This window comes from Schistocerca gregaria, chromosome 8 (assembly GCF_023897955.1).
Source record: "Schistocerca gregaria isolate iqSchGreg1 chromosome 8, iqSchGreg1.2, whole genome shotgun sequence".
NCBI classification, from domain to species: Eukaryota; Metazoa; Arthropoda; class Insecta; order Orthoptera; family Acrididae; genus Schistocerca; species Schistocerca gregaria.
In genome coordinates, this window is record NC_064927.1 from 264,221,118 (window position 1) to 264,242,744 (window position 21,627).

At 42.8% G+C, this 21,627-nt stretch overlaps 1 protein-coding gene across 4 annotated transcripts in view; it reads left to right on the top strand.

The window, feature by feature from the left end:
* The window catches only part of LOC126284282 (protein PAT1 homolog 1), a 113,585-nt gene that overhangs the window by 77,475 nt on the left and 14,483 nt on the right, over nucleotides 1–21,627 (top strand). For all 4 annotated transcript variants that reach the window (XM_049983106.1, XM_049983109.1, XM_049983107.1 and 1 more), the window contains exon 12: nucleotides 5,478–5,693. In XM_049983106.1, coding sequence (XP_049839063.1) covers nucleotides 5,478–5,693 — 216 coding nt within the window. The remainder of the gene's footprint in view (nucleotides 1–5,477; nucleotides 5,694–21,627) is intronic.

The following is a 21,627-nucleotide window of genomic DNA, read 5'->3' on the forward strand; positions in this document are numbered from 1 at the left end:
ACAGTTTTTACTGTCTGCAGCTCCCTTTAGCTCTAAGGAAGTTATTCCCTGATGCCTTATCACAGATCCTGTCATCCTGTACCTCGTCCTTATCAGTGTTTCCCATGTGTTCCTTTTTTCACTGATTCACAATCTCATTCCTTATCAGTCCACAAAATTTTCAATGTCCTTCTGTAGCATTATATCTCAAACACTTAAATTCTTTTCTTTCTAGTTTACTTCCAGTCCATCTTCTCTTCTCATTCAACTATTCATTTCATTCAAAGATCTTGTAATTCTTCACTTTTGCCGAGGATAGCAGTGTCATAAGCAGATCTTGTTGTTGATATCCTTTTGCTTTGAATCTTAATTCCACTCCCAAACCTTTCTTTTATTTCCATCATTGCTTCTTTGATGTATAGATTCAACAATAGGTTTGAATGGCTGCCTCCATGTCTTTGTTATTTGTCTTCCATTCTTATTGTTACCTTACGGTTCTTGTACATATTGTATATTACCAGTCCTTGTCTAGAGTTTACACCTATTTCTCTCATTATTTTGACATCTTAATTTTACACCTTTGGAATTCTTTGTGTGTCAGAAAATTCTGGGAATCTATCTTGGATGTTTTTTTTTTTTTTTTTTTCCTTGCTTCCATTATGAAGTAAAATGTTACAACTGTCTTGCCTTGCCTTTACCTTTTGAAAGCCAAACTGATAATCTAACAGGTCTCAGTTTTCTTTTCTATTCTGCTTCATATTATTCTTGTTAGCAACTTGGATGCATGAGCTGTTAAACTGATTGTGCAGTAATTTTCACTCTTATTTGCTTTTGTTACCTTTGGGATTGCGTAGATATTTTTTCCAAGTCTGATGGTATGTCTGAATGTTCATAGATTCTTTATACCAACTTAAGTAATCGTTTGGTTGCCATCCCCCAATGAATTTAGAAATTTCTGCCTTATTTGATCACAAATTTTCTAACACATTGTCAAATTATTTAATGGATCCCCTATGTCTACCATATCAACTCACATTTCTTCTTTAATCACACTGTCAAAGGTAGAGACCTTCAGTTTTTTCTTTCCATCTGTCTGCTCTCATTTGCATTTAACAATGCAATTCCCATTGCACATTTAATATTGATACATTTGCTTTTAATTTCACCGACTGTTGCTTTTTCTGTATGCTAAATCAGTCCTTCTGATGACAATTTATTTTTTTGATTTCTTCACATATTTCTTGCAGCCATTTCACTTTGTCTTCCATGCACTCGCTATCCCAAACATTTTTATACTTATTTCTTTCTTCTGTCAATTGAAGTATTTCCTCTGTTATCCAAAGTTTCTTTGCAGTTACCTTCCTTGTACCAATGTTTGCCTGTCTAACATGTGTGTTTGCCCTTTTGAGAGATTCCATTCCTCTTCAAATGATCTATCTGTTGTGATATTCGTTCTCTTAGTACTGATAGCCTCAGAGAACTTCACCACACCTCTTCATTCCTCAGTACTTCAGCAACCCACTTAATTCCACAGTGATTCTTCTGTTAGTCTGCTCTTCATCACTATTAAATTGAGATCCAAGTCTGTATCTGAATCTGGGCACGCATTACAACCTAATATCTAATTTTGGAATTTATCTGACCGTAATATAGTCCTGCTGTAATCTTCCTGTGTCTCCAGGCCTTTTTGTCCTCTTACAATTCCTCACTCATTCCTGGTGCCATATTCTACTGCAGCATTACAATCACCCTTGAGTACTGTACTATCATCTCCCTTTGCATATTGCATTACTTATTTGCTTTCCTCGTATACTTTCTCTGTCTCTACAGCTTCTGCTTGTGACATGATATCAGCATATATATCTCAACTTTTGTAGTTGGTTTGATGTTGATTCTGATAACGCCACCCTATCACTGAATGTTTCATGGTAACTCTCTCCCCTGCTTTCCTATTCATAAGAATTCAGACTAGTGTTATACTGTTTTCTTCTTCTGTTAGTAGCCCATGTTCATCTGATCATAAATTCTTATCTTTCCACTTCATGTCACATCACTTCACTTTTCTGATCCCTTTGCTTTTCCCTTTTCAAGTTTTATGGCTTCACTACCATATTCAAACTTCTGACATTCCCCATTCCAATTTGTAGAACAGTTCATTATTGTTGGTTATTCAGTCTTTTTCTCATTATCACTTCCCCTTGACAGTCTCCTCTTGGAGATCTAAATGGTGAATTAATCCAGAATCTTTTGCAAATGGAGAGATCATCATTATACTTCTTTAGTAAGAGGTCACATGTCATGTAGATACAACTAATGTGGTTGATGCAGTATTTCTGTTTCCTTCTGCAGCCTCATCTTGTTGATTACTGCTGCTTCTTCCACTTTTACAGTCGGTTTCCTGTCCCAAGGGCAAGGAGGTACCCCCAACCTCTGTCGGCTCCTTGGGCTTCTTTAACAAGGCCATTGCTGGAATGAAGGTGCTTCCTTATTCTGGAAGTTTTTGGTCACCATTGCTGATGATTTTTATTCAAAATTGAAGCAGTTTCTGGAATCAAGTCCTGAACATTTTGTTTTTGTATGTCCGGGATTGTGATTGGAGGTCTTGGAGACTTCGGCCGTTCACTTGTGTAATAAAGTGAAACCCTACAACCATTCTTATGATGTCATTTATTGTATGGCTACAGTTTCAGCAGTTCAGCCTGCGAAAGCCACTTACAGAAGTTGGCCACTGATACATTGTGTATACAGATGGTTATAACCCTCTCAGCATCAACTAAGGTCTGAAGATGGTGCACTGAGGCACCGAAACTGGAGCCATACAATAAATGACATCATAAGGACAGTTGTAGGTGTTTCATTTTAGTACTGGCCATTTTGATTCCTTATGTAGACTGAAAGAAAAAAATCAGAACACCAGAAAATAATTACTGTAGAGTACTGAAATTTCAGAAATACATTTGTGTAGGCAACATACTTAAGTGATTAACGTTGCATGATCACAGGTTAATGTAAGCGCAAGGTAATCCATTGCAGGTGTGAAATTCTGGTATATTAATAACTGATGTAACTGCCAGAATGTTGAATGCAAGAATGCAAATATGCATGCATTTCGTTGTACAGGTAGCGGATGTCAATTTTTGGGATGGAATTACTTCAGTTGCACTTCGTCAGTCAGTATACAGATGGTTAATGCTAAGTTTAAATGGACTGTACATTGTACTCTGGAGATATATGTGCCGAGCAAGTGGACAAAAGACGGGAAACACCCACTGTGGTTTAACAACGAAATTCGCAGGCAAATGTTAGTAGAAATTCGTGCAGTGGTAAACAGATTGATGTGCGAAGCATACAACAGTTACCACTGTCATATGTTAGCAAAAGATCTTGCTAAAACCCAAGAAAATTCTGGCCTTTATGAAAAATCGCCAAGTAGGTGTAAAACTTATATCCATTCACTTGTTGACCAGTCTGGTGTGGCAGTAGAAAATAGCAAATGGAAGACAGAAGTTTTAAATTTCACATTTAGGAAATTCTTGCAGGAGGATCATACGAACAAACCTTCGTTTGACAATCGCATGGACTTTCAAATGGAGGACATAGTAATAATCATTCCTGGTGCAGAGAAACAACTGGAAGTGTTGAAATCGAGTAACTCACTAAATTCGGATGGAATCCCAGACTGGTTCTTCAAAGAGTAATCTATAGCATTGGCCACTTACTTATCTTGAATTTATCATGAATCATTCGTCCAGTGCAAAGTCCCAAGTGACTGGCAAAAAGTACAGGTGACTCCTGTATATAATATGTGTAAAAGAATGGGCTCACAAAATTACAAGCCAATATCCTTAACCTCGATTTGCTTCAGAATTCTTGAACATATTCCTTGAGATGGAAAAGCTGCTGTCCATGAATCAGCATGGTATTAGAAAGCATCACTTGTGTGAAATTCTGCTTGCCCTCTTCTTACATGATATCCTGTGAACCATGGATTAAAGGCAACAGGCAGATTCCATATTACTAGATGTCCAAAGAGTATTTGACATGGAGCTCCACTACAGAGTTTTAATGCAGGTGTGAGCGTATGGAATAGATTCCCAGATATGAGAGTGGCTCAAAGACTTCTGAAGAAACAGAACCCAGCATGTTGTCCTTGATGGTGAGTGTTCACCAGAGACGGGCCCCAGGGTAGTGTGATAGGACCACTGTTAATTTTGTATATCCCATTCTGTGGGTACAGGAAGGTGACGTTGCGTGACTATAGGAGGATACAATGTGACTCGAGCAAAGTTCCTAGTTTGTTTGATGAATGGCAGCTAGTTTTAAATGTAGGAAATGTAAGTTAATGCAAAACAATAGGAAAACAAAACCATAATGTTTGAATATAGTATTAATAATGTGCTGCATGACACAGTCACGGCATTTAAATATCTTGGCATAACATTGCGAAACAGTGTGGAGTGAAAAAAGCTTGTAAGTATTGCAGCAGGGAAGGTAAATGGTAGACTTTGGTTTATAAGAAGAATTTTAGGAAAGTGTGTTTAATCTATAAAGGATAGTCCATATAGAACACCAGTGCACTCATTCTTGAGTAGTGCCAGAGTGTCTGGGGTCTGCAGCAGGTCAGATTGACAAAAGACATTGAAGCAGTTCAGAGGCAGGCTTCTAAATTTATTACCAATGGGTTCAGACAATGCACAAGTATTATGGAGATGTTTCGGGAACTCAAATGGGAATCCCTGGAGGGAAGGCAATGTTCTTTTTGAGGAACACTATTGAGAAAGTTTAGAGAACAGGCATTTGAAGCTGACAGTATAACAATTCTGCTGTTGCCAATAAACATTTCATGTGGGGACCACAAAGATAAGAGAAATTAAGGCTCGTACAGAGGCATGTAGACAGTCATTTTCCCCTCGCTCCATTTTTGAGAGGAACAGAAAAGGAAGCAACTAATAGGGATATAAAGTACCCTCCACCAAGCAGTATACGGTGACGTGAGAAGAATGTATAAGGAGTCTAGATGTAAATGTAAGAGTACAAGTGTCTATTGAAAACAAGCTTTGATCGTTTTTGCTGCATTCAAGACAATGCATCACTCAGAGTTTTACATGTTATTGTGTGATCATTCTGTCATCGGCGCAAACACTAAGTACACTTGAAGATAACTAGCAACTGAGCTGAAAACAGCTGTATGTCTAAAACTATAACATAACTGGCAACTGCAGCATATGATTTCTGTAAAATGAAGCTGACTGTTTATTTTACTATCCATTTTGTAATATGTACCATGTCTATGTTCACTTTTTGCCTTTTTGTCCTCCTGTTTTCTCCTTGGTTTTGAGAAAAGACTCTGTTTTGTTTCGCTTCTCAATGTTAATGTGTGTGTATTAAATTTTGTGATACATAAACAAAATATCTGTGCTATAAAACATTTAACTTTTTTTTTTTGCCCCCCCCCCCCCCCCTCCCCAAAGCATTAATGAAAACTTACCATTTTGCAGAAGCTTATACTACGGCTCCTGCCACAATTGCCATTGGACTCATCCAGCCTGGCTCAGCTGTGGGGAAGGGTGGTTCGTGGCCTTGCTTCACCACCAAGGCGAGATGTGGAAGCTCTGTATCCTTATTTCCATCAATGGCTCGCTGCCCAGCCTGAAATGTTGCCACTAATCAGCATTGTACGCAGTCCACCTCGCTCCTTCTCCGTCACTAACAAGGTGAAGATATTTCTTTCACTCAAGAAGTATATGTTGTAAGATACCATTATTAAGCAATTCAAAAAATCTCTTTTGTACGTTGAAACCTAATGCAGCTATTTAAGTATTAGATAATGTTCAAAAATATAAAAATTATAGCTATTGACACAATTTGGAGCAATTGTTGAAGAGGAATATTCAGTATAGCAACCGTATATTTTTGTAATGCTTTACACAGTCATTACTACTTTGGTTCACACCCATTTCTCAGTAACACGGGTCTGCAAAAAAATATTTTTTGAAAGTTGTTTGAAATTTGATAACTGACTTTTATGTACTTTTCAGTGCTGATTTCAAAAATGCAATCCATTTTTTTTTTTTATCATGTCAGGATTTCTCACAAAAAAGGGAGTATTTTTGGGTATAATGACAAAATTTAAGCAATTTATCACATTTTTTTCCAACATTATATCCCCCTGCGGGTTCGGGGGTAGGAATAGGCCCGCGGTATTGCTGCCTGTCGTACGAGGCGACTAAAAGGAGTCTCAAACGTTTCGGCCTTATGTGATGATCCCCCTGACAATGCAGGGATCGCACTACAGATGCCAGAGCTGTTTCCTCCCCATGCAATCCAAGGAGTATGTGCCCATCTTGTCTGGGGCACGGGGACTCAGGGCAATGGGATATCGGCCAGGTACCCGTTGCTTTGGCTGGGTGGCGCCCTTGGGGAGAGCCCTCGTTCGGAGTAGGTGGCATCTGGGCGGATGTGGCACAATGAAGTGCAGTAAATCACACCAAGCTGGTGGTGGCACGGCCAGCAGCGTCTCTAAGCGAGGCAGAGTTGACTTTGATGCTGCGCAATATGACCCTCAGTCGTTCCCCTCGTTGTCTGCGCCGTGGGAGAGACGCAGATTTAGTGCCAAGCGGGAGCCTTACGTACCACAATACCTTGTTTGCAGCAGGACTGATGGTGACTCCTTTCTTACGACGAAGCCTCTGTTTTTTGTGGAACACCTGGAGGATAAGTTTGGGGAAGTGGCGGGGTTGTCTAAAATGAGGAATGGGTCCATCGTCCTCAAGACGTCCACCCCAGCCCAGTCACGAGCGTTGCTCTTATGTGATAAGCTGGGTGACGTCCCTGTTACCGTCACTCCCCACAGTAGCTTAAATATGATCCAGGGGATTATTTACCATCGTGACCTATTGTTACAATCCAACAATGAGCTGAGAGCCGACTTGGAGCGACGTGGTGTACATTTTGTCCGTCGTGTACATAGAGGACCCAAGACTAACAGGGTGGCAACCGGTGCCTTTATCTTGGCCTCCGAGGGTGCTGTATTGTCTGAGAAGGTGAAGGTAATGGTTTACCGTTATGACGTCAAGCCATAAGTTCCTCCCCCGATGCGGTGCTTCGAGTGCTGGAAGTTTGGGCATATGTCCTCCTGTTGCCCATCAAGCGCCACATGTCGAGATTGCGGACGCCCCTCTCATCCCGATTCTCCATGTGCGCCTCCGCCTGTATGTGTCAACTGTGGGGAGCACCACTCTCCATGCTCGCCGGATTGCCCCGTTCTTCATAAGGAGTTGAAGATAATGGAATTTAAGACCCTGGACCAACTTACTTATCGAGAGGCAAATCTGAAATTTGAAAGGTTGTATCCTGTTTCCCTTCGAACATCTTATGCTGCAGCCACGTTATCGTCGCCCTCACGAGCGGCAGTTGTCGCCTCACCTATGCCGCCTTCAGTGGGCCCTCGGGGCCCTGCATCTCTGTCTGCCCCCCTAGTGTCTGGGGGCAAGCCTTCCTCTGTTGCCCCCTTAGCAGTTGGGGGCAAACCCTCTTCTGTCCCTCCCCACACGCTTACTTCAGGAGTGACATCTGCTCAGAAACCGGGGGGCTCGATCCCTCCCCCTCCTTCTCCGCCGGCGTTGCCTCTGCCGGTTCCTCTCTCACGGAAGGGGTCTCTCGGGGCTCTCCCTTCCTCCGTTTCTTCTCCTACCCAGCCGGATGTCAGCCAGTGGCTGAAGGTTCTGCCACCTGCTGATTGTAGGGCTTCTGCTTCGTCGTCAGCCTCCGACGCTCCTTCAGAGAAGCTTTCCCAGCCCTCTAACCCTAAAGGACAGACGCGAGAAGAAGGAACAGAATGTGTCCAAGAAGGACGTTTCGGCGGTTTCAGTACCGATAAATAGTTCTGGCTCCAGGATGAGGGGGAGATCCTCGCCTCTGCCGCGGATCTTGCCCTCACCGAACCCTCGGGGGCCTTTCCTATGGACACAGCTGACTCTCCCCCGGTGGCAGCAGTTGACTCTGAGGCGCCGTCTGCCTCTTAGTTGCCTTCACGCCCTCCCAGTCCCTTCCTGCTTCCATTCTCCAGTGGAATTGCGGCCATTATTTCCGCCACCTGCCTGAACTCCGGATGCTTCTGAGTGTTTCCCCTGTTCTCTGCATTGCTCTTCAGGAAACTTGGTTTCCAGCAATGCGGACCCCCGCCCTTCGCTGTTATTGGGGATACTATAAGAACCGCGCTGCCTGTCAACGAGCGTCAGGTGGAGTTTGCCTCTTTGTTCACCACTCTCTGTCGCTGTCAGAGTTGAGCTCTTACCGGCTATTACTGTTTGCTCTGTTCACATTCCTCCAGATGGGGAGCTCCCCCGGCATGTCTTAGCTGCGCTGGTGGCTCAACTCCCGCCACCATTGCTGCTTCTGGGCGATTTCAATGCCCACAACCCTCTATGGGGTGGGACTGTCTCTGATGACCGCAGTCGTGCCGTGGAGCATGTGTTGGCTCAGCTCGACCTTAGCCTCTTGAACACCGGTGCTCCCACGCATTTCAGTATGGCCCATGGCTCATTCTCGGTCATCGATCTCTCTCTTTGCAGCCCCGGACTTGTCCCATCCCTCCACTGGGGAGTGCACCCTGACCTGTGTGGTAGTGACCTTTTTCCCATCTATTTGTCACTGCCCCAGTGTCACTCTTCTGGGCGCCTGCCCCACTGGGCTCTCAACAGGGCTGACTGGCCGGCTTTTACTTCCGCTGCCACCATTGAGTCTCCCCCACAGGGTGACATTGATGAGGTGGTCCATGTTGACCACGTCAATCATTTCTGTGGCCAAGGCTGCCATCCCCTGCTCTTCTGGACTCCCTCGGAGGAAGGCTGTACCCTGGTGGTCACCGGAGATTGCTGAGGCTATTCTCGACCGTAGGCGGGCTCTCCAGCATCATAGGTGGCACCCATCTCTGGAGACCCTCATCGCCTTTAAGAGGCTCCATGCCTTGGCCCGTCGTCTTATTGCATGGCGTAAGCAGGAGTGCTGGGAGCGGTATGTCTCATCCTTGGGCTCCCGTGTGTCCCCCTCGCTCGTGTGGTCCCGGATCTGGCTGATTTATGGATACCAGACCCCTATGGGTGTCCCTGGGATCTCCCTGGACGGCCTCTGTCTGCTCGGACACTGCCGCCATTGTTGACCACCTTGCCACACACTTTGCTACGAGCTCTGCGACTGCAACTTACCTCCCCCCACACCCCCCCACACCACCCCTCTCCCCCGCCTTTTGCTCTCTAAAGGAGCGAGCCGAGCGGACACCATTATCATTCCACACGTGTCGTTCTGAAAAATACAATGCTCCTTTCAGCGAGAGGGAATTCCTCGCTGCCCTCGCCGATTGCCCTGATACAGCACCAGGACCAGACTGCATCCACGCGCAGATGCTGAAGCATCTCTCCAGGGACTGCCAGAGACACATCCTCACCATCTTTAACCGCATTTGGAGCGAGGGCGTGTTCCCGTCGCAATGGCGAGAGGGTGTTATTGTCCCCATCTTGAAGCACGGTGCGGACCCACTGGCGGTGGACAGCTATTGTCCCATTACCCTCACCAACGTTTTGTGCAAATTGCTCGAACGTATGGTGGGGTGGCGTTTATGTTGGGTCCTTGAGTCGCGCGGTCTCCTCGCTCCATCCCAAGGTGGCTTCCGTCGGGGCTGGTCTGCTGAGGACAGTTTGGTGCAGCTGGAATCTGCTATCCGTACAGCCTTTTCCCGACGTCAGCATCTTGATGCTGTATTTTTTGATCTGTGGAAGGTGTATGACACCACATGCTGGCATCACATCCTTGCTACGTTGCATGAGTGGGGTCTTAGTGGTCAGCTCCCGGCCTTTCTTCAAACCTGTTTATTGCGCCACTCTTTCCGGGTGCAAGTCGGTGCCGCCTCTAGTTCATCTTATATACAGGAAAATGGGGTCCCGCAGGGTTCGGTGTTGAGCGTCTCCTTATTTCTAGTGGCCATTAATGGTCTGGCTGCAGCCATGGGGTCGTGGGTGTCTCCTTCTTTGTATGCTGACGACTTCTGCATCTCATTTAGCTCAACGACTACGGGAGTCGCCGAACGCAGGCCGCAAGTAGCCGTTCGCAAGGCAGCATCATGGGCTCTGACTCATGGTTTTCAGTTTTCTGCAGCCAAGACTCGAGTTATGCACTTCTGCAGGCATCGGACGGTCCACCCCTATCCTGAACTTTACCTCGACGGCCACCTACTTGAAGTGGTGGACACTAGCCACTTCTTAGGACTCGTCTTTGATGCCCGGCTCACATGGGTTCCTTATATTACTCAGCTGAAGCAAAAGTGCTGGTGGCACCTCAATGCCCTCCGCTGCCTGAGCCACATGTCTTGGGGTGCAGATCGCTGCACACTGTTGAGATTGTACAGAGCCCTTGTGCAGTCCAGGCTTGATTATGGGAGCCTGGCCTATGGGTCTGCATCACCCTCAGTGTTGACATTGTTGGACCCCATATACCACTGTGGGGTTCGACTTGCAACTGGCGCTTTCCGTACGAGCCCCGTGGGTAGTCTACTGGTGGAGGCCGGAGTTCCTCCGCTGCGGATTCGCCGCCATCGACTGCTCGCCGACTATGCTGTCCACGTGGATTTGCTCGCCGGGCCATCCCAATCATCGCCTGCTTTTCCCTGCCATGGTCCTCCATCTGCCCGAACAGCGTCCTTGGTCTGGGCTTTCCATTGCTGTCTGCGTCCAGTCCCTGCTGTCGGAACTGGGGTCATTCCCTCTTCTGCCTCCCTTCCGGGTCTGTGCACCTACGCCTCCCTGGTGTCTGTCCCGTCCGTCCGTCCGTCCGTCTATACTTGGCACGGGGACCCAATGACTCAGTTCTGCCTGTGGCCCTCCCTCGCCGTTTTCTTGCACTCCTCACCTCAATTTTGAGCTGTGAGACTGTCTACATTGATGGTTCCCTGGTTGATGGTTGTACTGCCTACGCTTTTGCTCACGCTGCCCATGTTGAACAGCGCTCCTTGCCAGCTGGCTGCAGTATTTTTACTGCAGAGCTGGTGGCCATATTGTGCGCTCTTGAGCATATGCATTCCTGCTCAGGTACATCCATCGTCATGTGCAGTGACTCCCTGAGCAGCCTCCAGGCTATCGACCGCTACTATACCTCTTCTCCTCTGGTATCATTTATTCAGGAGTCTGTTTCTGCCATTACCCGCTCTGGTCGTTCGGTGGTCTTTGTTTAGACGCCAGGTCACGTTGGCATCCCGGGGAACGAACGTGTCGACAGGCTGGCCAAAGGGGCGATCGACGCCCCAGCTTTGGAGATCGGCCTCATGGCTCGTGATCTGCAGTTGGTGTTGTGCCGTAAGGTGCTTGGGATGTGGAATGATGAGTGGCATGGCCTGACATCCCCTAATAAAATGCGGGTTGTTAAGGAGACGACCGATGTGTGGAGGTCCTCCCTGCGGGCTTCTCGCAGGAACTCTGTCGTCCTGTGTCGGCTCCGCATCGGCCATACCTACCTGACGCACGGCCATCTTTTGCGTCAGGAGGATCCCCCCCTGTGTCAGTGTGGGTCCCGGCTGACGGTCGCTCACATTTTGTTAGTGTCCCCGACTGCGCACCCTTTGGCAGTCTTTTAATCTCCCGGGCACTTTGCCTTTGGTTTTATGCAACGATGCCTCCTTTTTATTATTTCATTTAGGGAGGTCATGCACCTTTCCCTTTCTGTGTCTCTTGTCCTCGAGTCTCTCATAATCAGTTGCAGATTTTAGTGTGTAGTCGGATGGTTGACGCTTTCCCTTTTTTTTGTTCTTGTGGTCAGTCAACCAGTCTCCGGCCATCTTCTTTTCTTCTGTTTCTTCCTATCTGGTGTTCACCTGTGCTCTTCTTGTCTGTAGTGTTCGTTGTCGCATTTGTGTTCTTTCAGTGCCGGGAAAGAGTCTCCTTCCCCTTGGGGTTTTACCTGCTCTGCAAATTTTCGTCTCGCCTGTTTTTGGAATGGGGGACTGATGACCTTAGCTGTTTAGTCCCTCTTAAACATCCCAACAACCACCACCATCCAACATTATAAAATTTTATTTTATTTATAAATCATGTTCTAAACTACATTTCCAGAACACTTCCATTTCTCTTTAAGCTCATAAGTCCTATAAAATGCTTCCACTTTCTGTCGAATCATCTTTTATTGCTTTTCCAATTGTGGACTTGTTGAGGATCATCCCTCTTTATCATACAGCAGTAGTATTGGTGGAATCTTTCACCTTGCTCTTCACCTTACATCACCAAGGTTTGTAGGGAAGTAGTAAAGATGTGAGTGGAGAAAATGAACTTAAATGCTCATGTTACAGCCCAGCTTCTTAAAGTTGTCGAGCATGTGTGTGATGATTGTCTTGTAGTTTGGATCTCTCTTGTTTCCTGGGAAACCAGTAACAACTAGTTTAAAAGATTTCCATGCTGCCTTTTCTTTTGTTTCTATTTTGTCCACAAAGTTGGGATGTGTCATTAGTTTTCTAATGTCTGGTCTTACAAAGATTCCTTCCTTTAGTGTTGCCTCAGATAAACCAGGAAACTGGCCACAAAGATATCTGAAACACTTCCCTTCTTTTTGTAATGCCTTAACAAATTGTTTCATCAGCCCCAACTTAATGTGAAGTGGGGGAAGTAACACCTTTCTGGGACCCATAAGGCTTTTCCTTTCAACATTTTTAACCCCAACCTGTGAGGTTTTTCTCAAGGCCCAAGCTATTTTTATGTAGTGTTGCATTCTGTCTCTACTGTCCCATTCACAGAGAAAGCAAGGGAACTTTGTATAGCCGCTTTGTTGACCCAGCAGCATTGAAATCACTTTTAAATCACCAAATAGTATCCATTTGTGATCTGAATAGCGGAGTTTGCTTAAAACCAGTTCAAGGTTTCTGTAACGTTCTTTTAAGTGAACCGAGTGTCCAACTGGTATAAAAGTATACCAGTATATTCTCCCAAGTACTCTTTATTTTATGTATATTTAGTATAAAAATAGCTAAATAACAGTTTATGGAGATCCTAAAAAACCAAAATACAAACGCACTAGAGTGTTGAAATATCGAAAAAAGCTAAAACTAGACAAGCAGTTTGTGAAATAACTGTATGTGATGGAATTTTTTCACTATTTTCCCGAAATCAGAATTGATAACACTATAAAAATCACTTAATAAATTTGAAACAATTTTTATGTCGCAGACCTGTGTTATCTGTTGCCCATAGGAAATAAACACCATGTGCTTATTGTTACTATACAGCAACAAGAATTTTAGATACAGGGAGTTGCCCACTTGATTGGCATACACTACTTTCACATAATTCAAATATTCATTTTTTGTTCTGGATACAAAAATTTGAGGAAATGCCTTTTAGTGGCTGCCTTGTGTCAACAACACCTGCTAGTGACCGCTTCCTGCAAATTTTGGCTCGTAGGTTCCCCAAGGAGAATGAAACAGACCCAGTCATAACTTTAAGGTGTCTAGAATCACTCCAGTATAATGAATGTGATAAATATAGGAATGGGCAGGGAAATGCTGGCTGACTGTACAATAACTTCCAGCTGATTCAGTAAACCTTTCAGGGTAACAATTGGAAGTAGGGAGCAGTGGAAGAATGGGGCAAGATACTTGTCAGAACACCTGGTCTGATTTTCTGAGGGATTGAAACAACTGAAGGTGCTGGGGCCGGTGTATACAAAGTGCAGCCTTGGGGGCAATTTCTCAATGGGAGCTGGCCACGATATTTCAGGTGGAAATATTTGCTTTCACAGCATGTGCAGAGGAGATTCTATGTAGATGCTACAAGAATCATTACTTCTATATTCATTCATTCAGTCAAGCAGCTCTGAAATCTGTATCAGCCCATGTAGTGGGGTCAAAGATCCTTCTCTCAGGAATTAGTAGCAGTGAATAGGCTGATAGGCTAGACAGGACAGGTGCGACAACTCCATTTATGGGAATGCAACCTGTCTTAACCACCATTAAGGTGATAGTAAAATCAAAACTACATAGCTAGATCAAGAGCATCACCCAGAATATTGGACTAAGATCCAGAAAACAAGAACATGGCAAACTATTAATGCCTGAGCCATCTTTTAAGAGAAATATTACAATCGTGGGCTTTCAAATGAGACAGATTGCCCGTGGTAAGATTAATGACTGGTCATGGGACCTTCAAGAAACACCTGCACACAATGGGCGTAGAGAAAGAAGCAACTAAGTATAGGCTATGTTGTGAAGGAATGTGTCACATTTCATTTTTAGTCTGAAGACAAAGAATAAATGAGCCTTTAATTCTTGAAGAAGTTGTAACTAACGAAGAACTCGCGAAGGATCTCCTACACCACTTTAAGGGTACAGGCTGATATTACTAGAATGACAAGGAGAGAAATCACACAGTATGCTCAGTTCCAGTGTGGCCAACAGTAAAATAAGACCTGTTGTTTTGTCTCACTGTGTAAATCAAATCAAGTAAATACCAGGGAGGATCCATTTTACATTGTATGGAATGGACCATCACAATATTCCTTGTTACCCAAAGCAGGTTCTGATTTCTCAGATTTGCACTTTCAGACTGCCTTATTTTGGCAATAGCTTTGTCTGTATCTCATAGCAAAGTTTGTTTCTAGTTCTATAAGGTTTATTGAGTCTCCCGTAATCTATGCCTTCAGACAGTTGCAAATATGTAGGTGGTACAAACATTTTTGATCAATTTATAAGACTGTTTCAGGACGAATAGTGAATTATGAGGTGGCAGTGTAGACTAGTTTGAATAAAACCTTTTGTATAACATGTGCTCAGTTTTTATTGGCTGAATACATAAGCTTAAATTTGAATTGTGGTACTCCACTGCAGTGGGTTGATTTCTCAATTATCAATTTTGTTTTAAGTTTCAAATTATGAAATTGTGTTTGAGTTTTCATAATTGAATTTTTCAGTTAAGATTGTGACTTATTGGACGGGTCTACTGTAACATTTAAATATGCTGCACATGTTTACAAATGCTGAGTATGCCAATGTGATATTTGTTTCCAGGTCTTGTAATGGAAACACTGCTGCTGCTTGTAGGGAATATGGTAGACGATTTCGCAACTGTGTGGTAACAGAGCCAAAAGTTTTTTCTCGTGTTTTCACTAAACAGCAGGAGACTGGTGCAGTGCCCATCAGTCATAGTTCATCGGAATGTGCAAATGAACAAAATGTGGATGTAGTAGAATACATCAGTCAGTTGATAGAATGTAGTTGTTCATCAACTGCATGTAGAATTTTTACACAGATCAGTCCACATATAAGAATATGGAAGACAGGATGTATACAAGGCTTCTGTACTTGCCATTTACAATGGTTTTGAGAAGGAGATGAAGATTGATGATTGCAATTTTATAGTTGGCTAATTGCAAATCACCAAGTAATCCCATTAATGATGTTCACTATTGAAGCCACTTTCATTTTTATTAGTATCAGTAAGGCTTGTAGCGCACACTGGTGATCCAACAAAAATACACAGTCCTTTGTGGAAACATTTTCAAAAACACTTCTCTGTAAATGTGTGATGTGATAGTCACTTGATTGTGTTACTGCATTATCTTAGAGTGCCCCATTATCTGGACTTTCTTAAAACCAGCTTCTAGTTTTATTGGAAGAAATATCTTTGGCTACAAGGATGGTTATGTTCTTCCAGCATGGTGGCCAACCTTCCCCCTTTCCCCTGAACATTCCAAGTCATCAGGAGACACAGCATCTAAGCCTAACATTTCCTGGAAGTTAGATCAGCAGAAATGGTCATGTTTCTTGGCCACCACTATCCACGGGTCGCACTCCTATAGATTTTTGGCTGTAGGGTGGTTGAAATGTGAATTCTACAAAGAAGTAGGTAGCATAAGAGAGAGATTGACCATTTGGACTGCGTATAGTATGGTACCCATAAAAGAAAGCCAAGACAACACCTGAAGAGCTACACTTAGTGGTATTAAGATAATTGAAAGATGCATTAAAATCAGAGGTGAAATTTATAAAAATCAACTTTGAACTTTGCATGTGCATTTGCTTACCACTTTCTGTGAGTGTTTAGTCAGGTTATGTTCTAAAAACTGTGTCTCTGAAACCAATACATATTGGACACATTATATACATTGCTTTATTTGAATTAGTCTAGACTAGAACTTCCTAAAATATTTACCATTCCTCCTGAAGGATCCTGTATACAAATAAGCAGAAGTCCCCAGTATTATTTGAATATAGCATTATCAATAAACCACTAGATTCTTTAGCATGGTTTAAGTAAAGCTGTAATTCAATAGTGGCACAGTGCCCAGATATGTACACATTACATTATTTTAGTGTTCCCTTATGCTTGTGACACAGTTAAACCAAAGAAATAAAATAAGTAGATCAATTGGTCACACTCATGCCATGGGTGAACAGATGGCTCCAAGCCCTTGAAATATTACTTCCCTTTCGTTCTAGCAGCTCTAACCTCTGCCTTATTCTGCCGGTCAGTGCCATGAGTCCTCTTATTACCATACGCTCTGGGCATGCTTCAGCAACAGTCATGGGGACATGACAGTGGAAAGCAGGCCTTTTGGCTTAACTGCCCAGCTCAATAGGGTGGTACAGGGGCACCTGGCACACCCCAAATCAGTGAGACTTAACTAGAAAAGCAAAGCTCTGTCTGGCTGAACGTTTATTACCCCAGTGCCTCCTAGAAACAGAATTGATTTTTCTGCTCAAACATTTGACAGGTGAACTTTGAGGGAGTACAGACACAACCAACAAAGAAAGCTCAAGTGGTGGACAGTCCTCCCGAGAGAACAAAATAAAAGAATTATGATAAAGAGGATAATGGGGAACAAACTTTGTCAAAATTCATTTCTAGTAGTTATGAGAGAGGAGGGATCCTTTGAAATGATCTCCGTTTTACATATTCCCAAAGCCGTAAAGCAATTGCTGGTTCTTTGAAAGAAGTCAAAGGACTTAGAAACAGCATTTTACTGGTTGAAATAGCAATGTCAAAGTGTCTAAGCTGCTGAAGAGCAAAAAATAGGTAACTACCTTAAAATAATCGAAATGCATAACACCCATGATTTCAGGAAGGGGATAGTCACCAGCCTTGATATAATGGAAATAGAAGAATAATAGTCAATGTGAACATCACAGAAGTGAAAAAATTATAAGTAAATGGGTCACTAAAAAAAAAAAAAAAACATCAATTTTAATACTTAACACTTCCATACTACCAGAGCATATCATGGCTGTTTTTATCTGTCTCAAAATTAGACCCTATATACAAAACCCAGTGCAAAGCCACATGAAGCAAATGAATTGTGTACATATCTACTCAAGAGTTTAAATCGTCCAGATGATCATCCTGTGTGATGCAGTGATTGCTGTGTGCTGGTGTTGCTGTCATCCTCATCTTCTCTGAAGATTGGTTGGATGTAGCTCTTCATGCTAGCCTAGCAAGTCTCTTCATCTCTACAGAACTTCTGCAGATGACATCCATTTGGACCTTCTTGCTGTATTCAAGACTTCATCTCCATTTACAGTCACTCCCTCTGCGCACCCCCCCCCCCCCCCCCCCCCAATCAAAAAAAAAATCAATGCGACAGTTCCTTACAATACGAAATTGATAATGTCATCATGCCTCATGCTGTGTCCTATCAACAGAATCCTTCATTTAATCGAGTTGTACCAAAAATTTCTATTTTCCTCAATTTGATTAAGCACCTCATTTGTTATTCGACTTACCAATCAAATCTTCTTGTCTCAATTGTGTAATGTTTTTATTACTATTGCCAGTCTGTGTTTTCACCTATCTGCTCTTACCATCAGGGATTTTTCTGCCAAATCAGCAAACCTCACCTGTTGCTTTTAGTATTTCATTTCGTAATCTGATTTCCTCATAATCACCTGATTTGATTCAACCACAACCCATTACCCTTGTTTTTCTTTTGTTAATGTTCATCTTAATCTGTTTCCCAGACACAACCATTTTGTTTAAAGTCTGTTGCCATGTCGGAAAGAATTAAAATGTCATTAATGAACCTCAAAGTACTCTCTCTCTCTCTCTCTCTCTCTCTCTCTCTCTCTCTCTCTCTCTCTCTCTCAATTCTTACTGAATGCTCCGACTGAATATCATGGAAGATAAGTTACAAGACTGTCTCACTCCCTACTCAAATACTGCTTCCCTTTTACATCCCTTGACTCTTCAGGTGCCAAAGTGCCATCTGATTTTTGTGCCTGTGTGAATAACCTTTTTCTCCATATATTTTTCTGCTACTACCTTCAAAATTGCAAAGTACAGAGCTCAGTCACAATTGCCAAAAGCTGCTGGCTTCCCTATTTCATCTCTCAGAGCTACCCATTCATCCTCTGTTATGCTCTTTCCCCCCATTCCAGTCAAATGTTGCATAATGGTCTCGCTGAAACTCAACATGCTCTGGTTCCTTCAACTTATCTAGGTTCTACTTTTTTAAATTCCTGCCTTTTTGCAATTTTTTTTTCAGTTTTGTCAGTATTTTATAACAAACTGTGGTCAGGATTCGTATCTGACTCTGCAAAAGCCCTACAGTTTAAAAACTGATTTCAAAATCTCCATCTTACCAATATGTAATTAACCTGAAATCTTTGTGTCCCTCAATCTCCTCCACCAAGCAAAGTGGCAAAATAGTTAGCACACAGGACTCGTATTCAGGAGGATGATGGTTCAAACCTGTGTCCAGCCGTCCTGATTTAAGTTTTCCACGATTTCGCTAAATTGCTTCAGGCAAAAGCCAGAATGGTTCCTTTCAAAGGGCAAGGTAATTACTTGTGGAGTTACTATCCTTCCCTAGTTTTTATGGGGGGTATGTTAAAGATTCCCATTCATGAATCCTTTCCTAATCTGAGCTTACGCTCCATCTCTAATGATGTTAAACACTAATCCTCCTCCTCCTCTGTCTCTTCCATATATACAACCTTCTTTCACAATTCTTCAACTGAATGATATCGATGATTAACTTATTCTCTGTTTAAAATTCTACCAGGTGGCTTCCTCTTTCATTCCTTTCCCCTAATCCAGATTCCTATACCATTTTTCCTTCTCTTCCTTTTTCTACTATGTGTGTGTGTATGAAGCTGATGAGGAGATTCCAGCTCAGAAAGTCTTCAAGGCAATACTGCCTCAAATTTTCACCTCATCCTTTGCAACAGCTCTGAAGAACTTGGCACCAAGAGCAACATATTAACTTAAATTCAAACATTAGAGTCAAGCATAAATATAAGTATTTGCAGTTGCATCTGCGAAGTGAAAATTCCCTCTGAATTCTCAAGTGCTCCAAAGCCGGTGAAAGGGTCGTCCAAATAAAAATTTTCAATGTCGGGGAAACTAATGAGGTAGCATCTTCGCCCATACAAACACCACTACTTCCAAGTAAAGTGATAGGTTTAACCAAAAAACTGACGAAAGCCAAAGTAAATTGCCATAAAAACCTAGAATTACAAAATCGATTTGAAAAAAATGTTGTGGACACAGATATCTTCATGAAACTGAATAGCCTATCACCTGCACATCACTGCAACAGAAAGAAAATGGAAAAGAAAACCCTCAAAGATTGGTAGCTCCCATAATTCATTACAATGTGAACATATTCAGAAGAGAAGCCTACACACAGAGTAAGCCACTATGCTTGTGTCAATAGGGGACACAGTGAGAAGTTTCTCATGCCATGTTCCCTGAACTAGATCTCTCCCCGGAAATGGGGACATTGTTAATAGTGGATTGATGTTATTTATTACTAGCACATGCGGCACTTCAGCTATCCCCCTCTTCACTAACTCCCTGGCAATAGCCATTGTCACTCATGTGTCGCTAAAACGCCATATGTGCTGCATAGTCCCACTTCATGAACCACTTGTTAAAGAGGCTCTTGCAGACCTAGTTAAGCAAATCTGAGGCTCTTGTAGACCTCATTAAGCATCCTCCTCCCCAAGTCATTCATCAGTGCAAGAGAGTTGAATGAAATTTGAGGTTCGCACAATACCTGACCCAGGTAGTAGAGGTCTCGAGTGTCTCATTGTTCTGGAAGACATCTGTCTTGTAAACAAATGCCAAATAATATATTTTAGCACAGCTACAGGGGCCATTATTATCCATTGACTCTCAGAGAAATTGCAGAGTATGAAGTGGACACTGTCCTATAATTAGGCACCCTCTTTCATATCTCAGTCCATTTTCCACACAAAGTTCTGCACAGCAGAGTGAACTAGACCCAAGCTCATTATGTAGTTTATAATATAAAAACAGGGACAGAGGGACAACATGATGAAGGCTCATGTCCAGGCCAAAGACCCTTTAGGTCACGAGGGAAGAAGCACGGTGAACACGTGGAGGACAGATAAGAATGGGTCAAGATTTTCTGAATTCCCTTAATTTTATTCCATGTGCCAGAAGAATGAATGACTGAATTGTTTTAACTTCTCCATCGAAACTGCTCAGCAGTGGCTAGTTGTTTTCGTTGTATAACGTCTGGCTGCAACAAAGATCCCACATTTCGTATATCTGAAAGAAGCTACTGAGAGGCTGCAGTTTGACTTACATTGTGACAACTAAGTAGCATGTAAACTGCCGCTTCCCTCTGTGGGAATTGAAAATGTAGTAAGATGCTGCTACAGATATAACACCAGGACCTTATGCTGTGTGTAGCGTGCTATATCAGTTGCGTTAAGAATCAAAGTAAATATTTCTTGGTCCCTTTTACTGCATGTGCTCACAGAACTATACCCAAATTCTTGTAGGGGAATCTTTAACATCCCCCTCATAAAATGTAGGGAAGGATTGTAACTCCACAAACAATTACCTTAGTGACTCTCATGAGATGGTTAAGAAAGACCCTTGATGCTGTCTTTTGTGGATGTTGTAAACAAACATATTAACTGCTCCCAGTATGGATGCAGAAATTTTTGTCCTGTCCTAGATAACCTGACGTTAAGGGAGGTGGATGTACAGGAAGCTTTCCCATGTCGACAGCACCATATAAAGATTTTTTTTTTATATTGATAAAGCAATTGACTCTACTACACGGTGCAACAGACTCAAGAAACTTCATAAGTACCACTTCCATGAACAGTTACCACTATGTAATAGTTGTCCTTGCAGGACAAGTACTCCTTACCAAGTGGGATACTTATTTTCAAGACTTTATAAAAAAGAATGTTGTTCCTTAAGGGAACATTTTTAATTGTTACTTTCTCTACCATTCTTCTAAACAGTATGGTCGCTGAGAATGTTAGAATTTACTGCTCCTCCTCCCATCTAGCATCGATAACTTGTCATTTCAGTTGACACTCCAGGGACTGGCTGATGACAATCTTGTTTCAAGTTTTCAGATGATAAATAATAGTGTGTGTTCATTTTAATCATGCCTGTCATAGCTGTAATAAAGTAGAATTGCATTTTGATTGCACCATTCTCCATTTTAGTCTCTCAGATTCAAAGGCTCCCAGGGCATCAAACCTGTGGAACTTTAAATTTAGTAAGAGTACTTAAATCTTGATACATTGTAAAGTGTATAAGTGAGAAGGTCTGGGGTGCAGAGAGGTCCTGTCTACAACAGTTTAATAAACATGCATTTGGTTCCATCAAGATTATAGGTGTACCATTATTGGTT